The sequence below is a fragment of the Musca domestica genome, unplaced genomic scaffold (assembly GCF_030504385.1).
Source record: "Musca domestica strain aabys unplaced genomic scaffold, Musca_domestica.polishedcontigs.V.1.1 2, whole genome shotgun sequence".
NCBI classification, from domain to species: Eukaryota; Metazoa; Arthropoda; class Insecta; order Diptera; family Muscidae; genus Musca; species Musca domestica.
The window spans coordinates 19,291,933-19,307,535 of record NW_026712249.1 but is presented as its reverse complement, the minus strand read 5'-3'; the positions used below and the strand labels follow the sequence as shown (position 1 = coordinate 19,307,535).

General features: G+C 31.1%; 2 protein-coding genes across 2 annotated transcripts in view; one reads left to right on the top strand and one right to left on the bottom strand.

Annotated features, from left to right (window-relative positions):
• Nucleotides 1-534: 534 nt before the first annotated feature.
• LOC101887644 (peroxiredoxin 1) lies at nt 535-4,857 on the bottom strand. Its single transcript, XM_005186885.4, has 2 exons — nt 4,695-4,857; nt 535-1,770 (listed from the first exon to the last, which is right to left on the bottom strand). Exon 2 carries the CDS (start codon nt 1,768-1,770, stop codon nt 1,186-1,188), a length of 585 nt encoding a protein of 194 aa, XP_005186942.1. The 5' UTR covers nt 4,695-4,857; the 3' UTR covers nt 535-1,185.
• Nucleotides 4,858-10,683: 5,826 nt separating this feature from the next.
• The window catches only part of LOC101887810 (small G protein signaling modulator 2), a 30,805-nt gene continuing 25,885 nt past the window's right edge, over nt 10,684-15,603 (top strand). The window contains exon 1 of the mRNA XM_059121910.1: nt 10,684-11,565. Within this exon, the coding sequence (XP_058977893.1) occupies nt 11,529-11,565 (37 nt within the window). The 5' untranslated portion in view covers nt 10,684-11,528. The remainder of the gene's footprint in view (nt 11,566-15,603) is intronic.

Here is a 15,603-nt window from a genome sequence, read left to right as displayed (position 1 = left end):
TACCGGCTTGATGGCTTTATATTTCCTGCAACCGGTTTCCTGTGCCAACTTCTTGGAGGATAGATTTCTTGAAACAGCTTATTGGGGGTTTAACAGTCTCATCAATCGACTGGTAACCGCCTCCAGCTAATTCATCAGCCAATTTAGGTCACAAAAAAGTAGGGAATTTATTGCTATACCAAATAGTGGACTAAATCGTGACCACACCAAATAGTAATTCTCATTGGAAATCCTAAATGACAAATTGTCGCTACATATAGCTACACCTTTACTGAAGACCTCTAAGTGTATTCAAAATTTCCTAACCATAGAGTTAAATGAACTTTTTACCAACGAAGCAAATTTTCCTATTTCAAAAGAAGTATTTTACAATCAATCAATAGAAGTCAATAGAAGTATTTTACACCTTCGCAAGCTGTTAAGACTCGACATAGAAGACGTAAATAACATCAAAACACAAAAAAAAAAAAAAAAAAAAAAAACTAAACAACGCCTACTTCTAGAATGCCAAGTAAATAGGAAAAGAAGAAAATATTAATGATTTTATAGAACAATTTTTATTGTAGTTATTGTTTTTGTTCTCGTCGCTTGTAAACATGGAAACACAAATACACATTTCCTAGTTCTAAAGCACTGATAAGATGTACTTATATTGGGAGGAAAGAAAATAAGTATTGTGTGACGTCTAAGACCACTACTTGGATAGGAAACTAATAAACGTAGAAACAACACAAAAGGATTGGAAAAAAATAATAATAATAATCGTCTAATATGAGAAGAAATTAAAAAAAAAAAACATAATTTTGTGGTTTTTTAACATAAATTTATTAAACCCAAACAAAGCAAACCCTTTGTGTTGAGGGTTCACCCTGTTTAGTTGCCTCTTTTTTGCATACAAATTACATTTTGTTTGACATGGGTGAAAAAATAGGTGAAATTGTTGTGATACGAAAGTTGTATAGAAAAAGAATGATATTTTTCAGAAATGTGTGATATTTTAACTACCAGAGTTAAACGTATAAATATAAGGAATCTACAGATTTATTGTTGCTGGTTGATAGTAGTATACGAAAGCCTATCGGGTAGCTCTTTCGCCTGCCTTATTTCATGGTATTTTTGTTTTGGATATTTTTTTAATGAATATGCTGATGCTCTTCATCGTATATACGATTATTGCAACAACATTTACGAAGCGGCAGCAAAATATTCCTGAGACTTCTTGGGATCGGCGACCATTGTTTTTTGTCCGGGCTTCCAGTTAGCTGGGCAGACTTCACCGTGTTCATCGGTAAATTGAAATGCCTGCACCAGACGCAATGTCTCGTCAACACTGCGACCAACGGGCAAATCGTTGACAGTCATTTGGCGCAAATTTTGATTTTTGTCGATGATGAAAAGACCACGGAATGGAATGCCGGTTTCTTCATCCAATACACCATAATCGCGAGCGATCTTCATTGACTTATCGGCCAACAATGGAATATCCATTTCACCCAAACCACCCTGTTTGCGTGGTGTATTGATCCAGGCCAAATGAGTGTACTGGCTGTCGGTGGAGCAGGCGATTACTTCACAGCCAATGTTGCGGAATTCGGCAGCACGATCGGAGAAGGCAATAATTTCGGTGGGGCAGACGAAAGTGAAATCCAAGGGGTAGAAGAACAAGACAACGTATTTGCCCTTGTAGTCGGCCAAAGAGATGTCCTTGAAGGCACCCTTAACGACGGCGGTACCCTTGAATTGGGGAGCTGGTTTTTGCAATTGGGGCATCTGTAAGAAGACGTCAAATTAATGAAAAGAGATTAATAATAACGATACAACGTGTAAAAAAAATTAAGAACTCTAAATACCAAGTTTGAAACAACTTCGTAAAAAATGTGACTATAATGATCAAATAACGAATATTTAACGTACCGTTAAATTAGCGCTATAAGAAAACGGGAACCAACAATGTTCCGCTATCGAAGAAACAACTCAATAAGAACTACAAATATTGAATTTTAGAAAAAAGTATGACTAAATCAGATGATATCATTATATAAGGCCTATACCAAAAGGTGGCCTCTTAAAGGCCGATATGCCCCTTTTTTGTTCCACTTATTCTGGATGTAATTTAAATATCTTTCGTAAAAAATGTGAATAAAATTATAAAATAACGAATATTTGGAGGTATAGGGAGAAAACGTAGACCGGAGCAAGAACTTAATAAGAACTACAAATATTGAATTTTAGAAAAAAATATGACTATTCTGGATGTATTTTAAAGATCTAAATCATATTTCAAATATTCAGAAATATATCTCAAACCATAGGTGTCCCTTTGTATATGGTTAAAACTTTATAAGAGACAACTACATTTGGTAGAAGAACCCAGAACTTCTTTGGAGTTTTGATCTATAAGCGAGTACTATCAAGTCGACATGGCATTTTTCACTATAAAAATTTATGCCATTTTTCGAATGGACGGACATCGCTAGATCGACTCCAAATGTCCTGAAACGGATTTGATCCATAGAGACCTAGGGTCTAAAACAGTTATTTCGATGAGATATGATAATACCATTGCCCTATGGCTAAGGGCATAAAAACAGACATAATTTTCACATTCAGAATATTTCTTATTTTTACACTGCTAAAATGAAATCTTATGTTACTTTCAGGCATTAACTAGAAAAAATTTCGAGGATAAATTTATCAAAAAATTAGGGAATATTTTCGGTTTTTCTTTTTTTGGAATATTGATGCAAATATTTTTTTTTTTTGATATACAGTGGAAATAGGGATTTTTTCTCCATTCCACGGTGGAGGGTATAATAATTTCTATTATCGACAATTGACGTTGACTAGTTAAAACCAGTAAAGAAAGTCTCAAAGTCGGACTGGGCCTACTCCAAATCTGAACCGATCTCGACAAATTTATTTCTGAGCTGTATTTGATATATTTCCCCAAATATCATTGTTGCAGAGTGCATATTACGGCTGCGGACGACAAAAATGACAAATCGGATGAAGAACATACATGGGAGCTATAGTTATATCTGAACCGATTTCGTTCAAATTTGATATACCTATTTCAGGCCTAATTTGGTCGTACGTATATATCTACATTTTGACCGATTTGACAATTTTAATAGGGTTCGTACTAGGGTCAAACGAATGATTTGTGCAAAATTTCATCTGGATCGGGCAATGAATGCGACCTGTATTTTGTTCACAAAAATACAAGGACAGACGGACATGTATAAATCGACTCAGAATGTGATTCTATGCAGATTATCAAAATGGACTATGGGTCTATCTCGTTTCCTTTTGCATATTACAAACAAATGCACAAAGACATAATATCCTTACCACCTTATGGTGTAGGGTATAAAAATTGTATTTTTGGATGGACAATCATGCCTAATGTACATAGATCTTTACCGAATATATCAAATTCACAGGGTCCACGAAGGATATTTTGAGGCGTTGCAAACGGAATGACAAATTTGACAAATCCTCTATTTTGTGGTGGAGGGTATATAGTCTTGAAACTTTAATCCAAATTAGATTTGTCTGGACGTTTCCAAAACGATCAGAGCTAAGCAGTTTTGCAAATTCACCTCGCTAATAAAGCAAACGTGTGTTATTACAGATGCCATTATAGTATTGCTAAAAATAATAATAATCCATAATTAGTAGCTATTTAAGGCAATAAATTACAGATAACCAACCGTCCGTCGTCGTCGTCTAGTTGATAACATACCTTAGATGAACAGATTACAATTTGGTTTGGAAAAAAGAACTTTTGAGACGCGATATATGAAGTTTTAAAGTCCACTTCCTGATAAATGTGCACAAGCCTACACCAACCGGCAGATTAGGGTACAAAATGCTAGTAATTACGCAACACATGTTGGATGTGAGTAACTTCTTTCTATTTCCTTCCAGAGATTGTGGATTTCCCCCTTTCTTACGAAGAAATTTGAAATGAAACAAAAACCGGTTTCTAGGTAGCAGCAAATACATTGGCCAATTTTTTTCTTGGAGTTTCTTTGATGATGAAACGATGGGAATAGTTTTTGTTTTACCAAAAACGAAAAGAAACATGCAAAAGTTTGTGAAATCGTCTAGTCACGAAATATAGGGAGAACTGTGTGGCATTTGTTGCTGTTTTTATCATGTGCGAATTTTGTACCCAAGGGAGGGATGGCGGAATAACTTTCACACAAAATAGCCAATAGAAGGTACGGGGAACGCAACAACACAATTTTTTCCCCCTTTCGAGCACACACTTCACTTCTTCGATGAGAACACAAAAATCATGACTTTGCACATCTTTGACGAAGGCAACAAATTTTTGTGACCCAACCAACCAACAACCAAACACGACACACATCGATGAAATTCTATAAATTTCTATGAACTTCTGTGCCAATTGACGGCGATTATAAATATTCATTGAAATCGTACAATTTGTAGAAATATAATTGTTAAAAAAATTAACAATTTTATTGCAATTGAACTCTTGAAAAGTAATTATTTCCGCAAACAATGTCTGGCATTCACACAAATACACTTGCAATTTTTTGCTCTTTTCGCACAGCAATTTGCTTTCACATAACACCGCCATAAACATCGACATCTTGTTAATAATACAAGATTTTGCCCGTTGATTATTTTGTTGTAGTTGTTGTTTGTGTGTTTCAACTCACCTTTAGGTTTTGTTTTAATTAATAAAGAATTAATAATATTTAAGCGATTGTGTGAATAGCGCAACTCCGCGTACCGTGTCCGTCTAGCGCAAACAAATTCTCACGAATGTCAGCGCTGCCTGTTCGTAGTCACGAAGAAATTATGGGAACAACAACAAAAAACACGTAGGAAAAGTTTTGTTGGCGCAAAAAGCCGGCATCTGTTTGGTTGTCAAAAGCTTTTTTGAAAGTTTTCTGTTTTTGTTGGGAAAGGGTTGATTTCATGGCATTGCCATTTGGCTGTTGAGTGGTTAGTGGGTTAGTAACGCAAGAATTGACAAATTGTAAATTTAACAAAAGTTTCGTGCTAGAACGTGTTCAATTCTACCACATTTAGCATATCAGTCATATGGCTACAGAAGGTAGCCATTTCATTTTATACGGTCAAAACGTGCCTTATCGAAATATCGATTTTAGACCATAGGCCTCTTTGGACCAAATCCAGGTTTCAGGACGTTTAGAGCCGATATAGCGATGTCCGTCCGCCTGTCTGGCTGGTGCGCACGACAACTCTCGAAGGGAGTATCCGATTTGATCCAAATTTGGTACACCGTAATATTATTGTCAAACTTAGATCGAGTTCGGAGGTGGGCAATATCGGTTCACTCCTTCAGGTACCACCACCACAAAATCTCAACATTTTCAAAGAAAATAATTTTCTGCACAGAAAGAGAATGGATAGTCCGATTTTGGTCAAACGTTGCAAATCCTAATATTTGCATCAGTGCTTCCTCAGGTGAGAAAATGGACAGTATCGGCCCACTCCATCATGTATCTTCCACACAAAAGGTCAACACTTTGAATAATTATATTATTATTATACAAATGTTCGATTTCCTTCAAATTTTGCACATATACATATTTTATCTGTATTAGATGAAGTATGAAAATGGATTACTTCGGCCCGCTATATAAGTTACCTGACGCATATTTCCACATTTTCCAAAAATTTGCACATATCTCATATAAAGTATAGGAAGTAGTCGATACAGTTCAAATCTGGCACGTTTATTTATATTTATATCAGTTTTAGGCCAGATACGAATTGGTCAATATTGACCAACTGCTTCGGAACCTCCCCCATAAATAGTCAACAGTTAGAATAATTATAACTTAAGGCTGGTGTCATACATCTGTCGGCCAAAGCGCCTGATGCTACTTTAATTGTTTGTTTTGTTTATTGGTGTAAACGTTGTCTAAGTCATTTTAAAGAAAAGTAAGAGTGCATAGCATACTTTTAGGCGAATTTAATAATAATAGGAATAATAATAAGAATAATAATAATAATGATAATAATAATAATAATAATAATAATAATAATAATAATAATAATAATAATAATAATAATAATAATAATAGTAATAATAATAATAATAATAATAATAATAATAATAATAATAATAATATAATAATAATAATAATAATAATAATAATAATAATAATAATAATAATAATAATAATAATAATAATAATAATATAATAATAATAATAATAATAATAATAATAATAATAATAATAATAATAATAATAATAATAATAATAATAATAATAATAATAATAATAATAATAATAATAATAATAATAATAATAATAATAATAATAATAATAATAATAATAATAATATAATAATAATAATAATAATAATAATAATAATAATAATAATAATAATAATAATAATAATAATAATAATAATAATAATATAATAATAATAATAATAATAATAATAATAATAATAATAATAATAATGAATAATAATAAGAATAATAATAATAATAATAATAATAATAATAATAATAATAATAATAATAATATAATAATAATAATAATAATAATAATAATAATAATAATAATAATAATAATAATAATAATAATAATAATAATAATAATAATAATAATAATAATAATAATAATAATATATAATAATAATAATAATAATAATAATAATAATAATAATAATAATAATAATATAATAATAATAATAATAATAATATAATAATAATAATAATAATAATAATAATAATAATATAATAATAATAATAAAATAAATAATAATAATAATAATAATAATAATAATAATAATAATAATATAATAATAATAATAATAATAATAATAATAATAATAATAATAATAATAATAATAATAATAATAATAATAATAAAATAATAATAATAATAATAATAATAATAATAATAATAATAATAATAATAATAATAATAATAATAATAATAATAATAATATAATAATAATAATAATAATAATAAAAATAACAATAATAATATTAATAATAATTAATATAATAATAAATAGTAATAAAAATAATAATAACAAAGAATATAACCTTAAAATATAACTAAAAATTGGATATTCATTTATTTTCAAACGAAGTTTTAATAAAGCCTACTTTGAAAAAAAATATTTTTTATTAATTATATGCTGTATATTTTGATTTTTTTAATTATATACGTATAATTTATATTATAACGTATTCGCCATAACAGTTGAGAGCGAAACAATAAAATATTTAGTAAAGTTTGCTAAATAGTACATATATTCTACTCACAAAAATCCACTAAATACTTCAGTAATAAATTTTCCATATTACTACTCTAATTACTTCAAAAAATAAATAATTAATCTGTAGCATTCCTTCAATAAAGCGCCTTTATTGGCAACAATATTTTTCCAACCCTTTGCTTGAAATCCCATTAAATTTGGCTCTTTCATAAACGACTAATCCGCCGTTAATTGCGATTTACAAAACAAGAGCAAAACAGACGAGAGCAAGACAAAAAGAGAAAGAAAGCGTGAGAGAGGGAGGGCAGCTAACATATTTTCATAATTATCAATTAAAGGTCAATAGTACACAATAATAAAGTGTCTGACAGGCAACTGAGAGACTAAGAGGCGAGGGTGTTGCGGTATGAAGAAGAGAGGAAAAGTAATTGCATATAAGCAGAATACAAAAAAAAAAAAACATACCAAAACAATAACTGACATTTACAACAACCCCCAACAAATGTCAAGTACATCATAAAGAAGCGAATCAACGAACCAACACTAACTGTAATTGTATTGTGTGGACTGGAACAACATTGGGGAGAACAAAAAGAGAATAAGAATGGAAACAAGAAAAACATGGTGAATAATGGGCTGAGTCGACCACGGGAGACATTATATTGATATTGGAAATATGTAAAGTTGTGGTGTTTTTGAAAAAAAGTAAAGAAAAAAAGAAATAATAGATTTAAAGCATTTTTAATCTCAATTTGTCATTTAAAATGTGTTTTAATTTTAAGCAATGGCTCTAGATATTTAAGATTTGTTTTTTTTTTTTTTTTAATTTCACGATTTTAGTCCAGTAAAATAACTGGTTGACTGAAAATCAATGCCCAGACGAAACGGCTGAAGATAGAATTTCGAAATTTTGCTCAAGGGTTAGTCTGGGTTTTAGAAAGTTCGTAATAAAAGGGTACAAAAAATACTTTAATGTGCTAAAAATCTTTTTATTGTAAAAACAGAATGAGCTAGAATTCTGCAATTTGAAATTACCGTCACTGATGGAGTGCGAAATAAATGTAGCAAAGGGTCTTTGAAAATTCGAACTTCAAGGTCACGGAATGTTCTTAAATTGTATTAAACTTCTAAAATGGTACCATTTGGTATTATATGAACGGATAACGCCAACAAGTTGAAATTTGGTATAAGAATCATGAAGAGCGTCATATATAAAGGTGGTTTTGGAAATATGTACTATAATTGTACGAAAAGTACTAAATGGTAATATTTTTTGTATTGGGTGAAGGGATAGAACTGGAATCCCTAAATTTGATAGGGTTTCTAGAACTGAGATATGGAGGTGGTTTTGGAAATGTGTACTAAATTTGTACGAAAAGTACTGTATGTTATTATATTTGATATTGGGTAAAAATTTGATATTTAGATTGCTGATGGTATCTATGTTTCAGATTTGGCAGTGGTTTAGAAATGTGTCCTATATTTTTACGAAAAGTACTAAATGGTACTAAATTTGGTATTGGTTGAAGAACAGATCCAAAATCCTGATTTTTGATATTGAGGTCTCTGCTGGTACCTGCTATTGAGATATGCAGGTGATTTTGGAAATGTGACCAGCAAGTGCCCGAAAAGTACTAAATTATAATATATTTGGTATTGGGCTATTTATTTCACTCGATCCTGAAAAATATTATTAAAAAATTCTGGGTCTTTGAAAATTATATTTTCAAAAATCCACGCTCAGTTGATCCTAAATATTTTTAGTAATTCCTGGTCTTTGAAAATCATCTCTTGGTCTTTGAAGGTTAAATTTTTAAAACTCCACGCTCCGTTGATCCGTTCAAAATAAAAATTCTTGTTATTTGAAAATTGTATTTTGAAAAATCTACGCTCAGTTGGTCCTTGAAAAATATTTTAAAAATTCTTGGTCTTTGAAAATTATATTTTAGAAATCCACCCTTAGTGGATGCTTGAAAAATATTTGAAAATAATATTTTAGAAAATCCACCCTTAGTGGATGCTTGAAAAATATTTGAAAATAATATTTTAAATAATCCACGCTTAGTGGATGCTTGAAAATAATATTTTAAATAATCCACGCTTAGTGGATGCTTGAAAATAATATTTTAAATAATCCACGCTTAGTGGATGCTTGAAAATAATATTTTAAATAATCCACGCTTAGTGGATGCTTGAAAATAATATTTTAAATAATCCACGCTTAGTGGATGCTTGAAAATAATATTTTAAATAATCCACGCTTAGTGGATACTTGAAAATAATATTTTAAATATTCCACGCTTAGTGGATGCTTGAAAATAATATTTTAAATAATCCACGCTTATTGGATGTTTGAAAATAATATTTTAAAAAATCCACGCTTAGTGGATGCTTGAAAATAATATTTTAAATAATCCACGCTTATTGGATGTTTGAAAATAATATTTTAAAAAATCCACGCTTAGTGGATGCTTGAAAAATATTCGAAAATAATATTTTAAAAAATCCACGCTTATTGGATGCATGAAAAATAATTGAAAATAATATTTTAAAAAATCCACGCTCAGTTGGTTCTTGGAAAATATATTAATAAAATCCTTGGTAGTTGAAAAATATATTGAAGAAATCCCTTTTTTTGGCTCAACAGACCCTTGAAAATAATATTTGAAAATATCTATGCTCCATTGATCCAGCAAAAATTAATAAAATATTAGTCCTTGAAAATAATATTCAAAAAATTCCATTTTTAACTTTCTCTGTCCTTTAAAATTCCATTTTTTAGCTCTATCTGTCCTTCAAAAATTTTATTTTAAAAACCCAACTTTTAAGCTTTCTCTGGCTTCAACAATTTTCAAAAAATGTTGTTTTAAAAATCAACATTTTTCTTCACAAAAAATGTTTTTTTTTTTTTTAAATCCAATTTTTAAGCCCTTCAAAAAAATTTGGTTTTAAAAATTCAATTTTTAAGGACCTCTCACAGCCCTTAAAACATTTTGTTTAACAAAATTCAATTTTAACTAGGTTTCTGTCCTTCAAAAAATTTGTATTTGGCTCTGTTAGTCCTTGAGAAAATGTTATTCAAAAAGGTACATTTTTAGTTATGTTTGTCTTTAGGAAATATGTTTTTATAGGTACCACTTGAGGATACTTAAATAATAATTTTTGGAAGTCCCTGTTCTTAGTCCCTATGGTCCTTTGGATAATATTGTCCCATAAGTCCTCTTGTAACCTACCCTTCGCTCATATCAAAGCTTCTCTAATATAAAACTGTAGTGCAGTAACAAACAAATGGAAAAAAGAGAAAAATAATTTGTACCCTCAAACAGCTGGTAAGCTTTATTACAAAACTTACACACACACACTCGCACATAGTGACATAAACATTCTTGTAAATACATTGAAGAATTTTGATTTAGTAGCGGTAGAAAGGCAAGAGATAACGGTCACAAAAACGGATAACTGCCGAGATACAACGTCATATGTTTTGGTTATATTGTTGAGAGCCAACGAGAGAGAGAGAGAGGCCATAACGGAGTAAAAGAGAACTTCGTTCGGGTTTGCTTGTTTTGCTTTTTTTGCAATAACCAACACCACAGACAAAGTAAAGCAAATTGTTGTAGTTGTTGCCACTGTTGTTATCACTGGGCCGACTGAGTGTGTTTTGTGTTCTTCGGTGCTTCGTTGGTGGCTTCAATGTTTCGGCAGCTGTTGTTGTTCTCTGTTTTCGGTCGAGTAAGGATATATGAATACGGGATATCAGCGGCAGCAGCAGCACACTTTACCAAATACAGAAAAACTCAAATGGCAAAGACAATGATAACGACCCTCAAATCGCAAGCAAATTAAACGGGGAATAAAATTGTGAAAATTATTTTTATAATCTCCAGTTTTTTGTAAATAATTCCAAATCTAAATAAAAATGTTTTCTACAATGAAATAAAAACGAAAAAAATAACAAAACAAAAAATGAATTGGTTTCTGCAAAAAGTTCCATGGAGAAAAATGTGTATAATTTGACGGCTTACTTAATAAATGGCTGTAATCTGAAGAAAAAATATTTAAACCTTAAAAAAAAATAAAAATTAAGTGCAAGAAAATTCAAAAGGGAAAATCTTACAACGAATTCTTTATAACATATTTATTTTTCTTGTTTAATATGTTAAAGTGTATTTAAGAAAAAAATTAAAAAAACAAAATTTTGTTAAAACCAGCTGTCGTTTGTTTTTTTGTACAAAAAAATTGTTCTTGTTTAAATTGTAAGAAAAAAACATAATTTCAATATGAATATTATGCAGTCTTTTGGCGGTGGCGATGGTGGTAAGTAGAAAATTATTAATAAAATAATTTTTACAAAAAATATAAATTCCATACACAAGTTTTTGTTGTAATACCCAAATCCTTCACATATCGAAATTTAATCGTTGTTGTTGTTCGTCTTGTTGGTTTGTTTGTGTGCAAATACCGTTGTGTATGTATAACAAACATTTATCATTTACATTTTTCCATACTCTCTCGATACTAACTAACGGTTTTTAATGTCAAACATATGGTATGTCTGTCATGGCAGTTATTCATGCTGCTCATATTCATCCATGTACACATACACAGACAGAGACAGTTGTTGGAGTGAAGCTATCGATGCATTTGTGTAGGTGTTGCTATAACCAAATACCAGACACCATAAGATGACAACAAAGTAGCGAACAAAACAAAATAGAATAATAATGGTTGCCAAACATTCACACGCACACACATACAGCGTCGGAGACAAGTATATGTTTACACAAAACGTATAGTTGACATAGGAAGATGTGAAAATTACACAAATTACCAAAGGGTGTTGTTGGAGGAACAATTATTATTCGGAAAAGATTTTTTTTTTCAAAAACCAAAGGTACTTACGATCTATTGGTCACATTTGGCACATTAATTGCAGTATCTCGATAAAAGTACGAAACCCTTTCCTTATTATTAATATTTTATTAAAAAATTGCTCGTATGAAGATTGTGTTCTTGGGAGAAGTAGATACTTGTAATGGCGTTTTGAAAGATTATATGAAAAGTAACCAAAATGGAGGGGCCATGTTTCCCTCTTCTATACTTTTTGGATTAAGATTCCTCAGAGTCCGTGCATTTTAGATATACAGTATCTTCCGAAATATTGCAAAAAAAATACACGAGGAATATTTTGGTTGACAATTTTAATCCTCAAATCAGTCAACAAACCGATCTCTAATTTATAGTAAAATTTTATGAAGAATATTATTTAGGGTACGGCTTTAACCTTAAAATTTCTTAAGGTAGGAGTACATAAGCAGCTTGGCATCATGACTAGGCACATCAATGTCAAAAATATGCCATGTGAAGACTTCAAGCTGTTTATGTAGTCTTTAGCCTTTTATACCCTCCACCATACTATGGAGGGTATATTAATTTTGTCATTCCGTTTGTAACTCCTCGAAATATTCATGTCAGACCAAACAAAGTATATATATTCTTGATCAGCGTAAAATTCTAAGACGATTTAGCCATGTCCGTCTGTCTGTCTGTGTGTCTGTCTGTCTGTCCGTCTGTCTGTCTGTCTGTCTGTCTGTTGTAATCACGCTATCTTTCGAACAAGTTGAGATAGAAGGCTAAAATTTTGCACACATGTATTTTTTCCCAGTAGGCAGGTTAAGTTCGTAAATGGGCCATGTAGGTCCAAGTTATCATATAGCCCCCATATAACGGTACCTCCCGATATTCGGTATTTTTATGATTTTAGCGACATTATTCACCGGAATTATTTCAAATTTGGCATTTGAAGTTTGCAATGGATGCTACAGCCTAAGACAGAAAATTATCTGTGCAGGTCCACGTCTTCCTGTACCCCATATAACGGTACCCCCCGATATTCGGTTTTTTGATGATTTTAGCGACATTGTTTACCGGAATCGTTTCAAATTTGGTATTTGAAGTTCGTAATGGATACTACATCCTAAATCAAAAAATGAGCCATGTAGGTCCACGTCTTCATATAGCCCCATATAACGGCACCCCCCGATATTCGGTATTTTGATGATTTTAGCGACATTGTTTACCGGAATTGTTTCAAATTTGGTATTTGAAGTTCGTAATGGATACTTCATCCAAAGTCAAAGAATGCGCCATGTAGGTCCACGTCTTCATATAGCCCCCATATAACGGTAACCCCCCCCCCCCTGATATTCGGTATTTTAATGATTTTAGCGACGTTATTTACAGGGATTGTTTCAAATTTCGTATGTGAAGTTCGTAATGGATACTTCAGCCCATGCCAGAAAATTGTCTGTGCAGGTCCACGTCTTCGTATAGCCCCCATATAACGGTACCCCCCATATTCGGTATTTTGACGATTTTAGCTACATTATAAACAGATTTTTCTTCAAGTTTCGCATTTAAATATTGTAATAATTTATGACAAAAGTTGCCTATGCAGGCCCACGTCGTCGTATAAGCATTCGGTATTTTTAAGATTTTAACAGAATTTTTAACGGGTTTCATTTTTTTGAATTTGTCAAATTTGTACCAAATGGTGGAGGGTAATAAAAGTTCGGCCCGGCCGAACTTACAGCTTTTTTACTTGTTACTACTCAAAATGCACAATATGCTAAGTTTGATCAATTTCTTTTTATTAAAACTTCATACATCGTACTAAATGTTCAGACTTTTATGATTTTTGATATTAATCAATTATTTTTTCCAAAAGAATAATAGAAAAATGTTTACCTTTTTCCAAATCTTTCATTTTGGAGTTCATCGAAGAGGAGATTAGTAAAACCATTGCACAGTGGACCCACATCCAATTTTTCTGTCCACAACTCCATATGCAAAAACTAGAAACCAACAGCGACTTCATTATTAAATTTCGGGATTCCAGCTTTATCCCTTCACTGAATACCAAATTTAGTAACATTTTGTACGCATATCCAAAACAATTATACGAACAATTATAGCACACATTTCCAAAACCACTTTCACATCTTAATTACAGATACCAACAGTGATATCTATAGGAAATTTCGGGATTTAGTACTTTTCGAACAATTGTTGTACACATTTCCAAAACCACCTCCATATCTCAATACAGGATACCAACAGAGACTTCAATATAAATTTTCAGAAATTTGAACTTAACCACAGACACTTGCAGTGAAATCTATATCAAATTTCAATATTTCAGCTCTATCGCTTCACCCAATAACAAATTGAGTACTATTAAGTAATTTTCGTACTATTATAGTACGCATTTCCAAAACCACATCCATATCTCAATTCCCAATTCCAACGAAGACCTAATATCAAATTTAGTACTTTTTGTACATTTTTAGGACATATTTTCAAAACTACCTCCATATCTCAATCCCAGATACCAACAGAGACCTCAATGTGAAATTTCAGAATTTTGTATCTATCCCTTCCCCCAATACCAAATTTAGTACCATTCAATACTTTTTGTACAATTATGGTACACATTTCCAAAATCACCTCCATATGTCGAGGCTACACATGAACTGCTCTCCCAATACAAAATTGTAAAAAAATTAGTACTATTAAGTACGTTTCGTATTATTGTAGTACACACTTTCAAAATCACGTTCATATCTCAATTCCAGATACCAAAAGCGCCCTCAATAACAAATTTGATGATTCCAGACATATGCCCTTACCCAATATTAAATTGAGTACCATTTTGTACTTTTCGTACAAATATAGGACGCATTTCCGAACCACCCCCAAATCTCAAACATAGATATTGCCAGCAATCGAAATATAAAAGTCCAGAACTTTTTCTCTATCCCTTCACCAAATACCAAATTTAGGACCAATTAGTACTTTTCGTACAAATATAGTACGCTTTCCCGAAACCATCTCCATTTGTCAAGGCACATTTGTCACATGAACAGTGACCCTAATAAAACATTTCAAACAGCAAACACTATCTGTTCTTCCAATACCAAATTGTACAAATATAATATTATTTAGTACACAAAACTATCTCTTTATTACAAACCTGCCACGAACAGGGACCCCAATACAAAATTTTAGCTTCATCCTTTCGTCTTTAAGCAAACTGTTTGTAATTTAGTACCACTAAGTACAGTTCGCATATTTAGTACACATTTCCAAAATCACCTTCATATATAAAAAATTACTTTTAAACCTTGATTTGCTTACCAAAAGGTCCGAATTTCCAAAAATCCTTTGCTACATCTATCCTGAACTCCATCAGTGGCTCTCAACCCAAATTTAAGAATTCTACCTAATTATTAAATTTTTAGTACATTTTAGTACTTTTCGTATCTTTTACGAATCTAGCAGGGATTTCAAATTCCA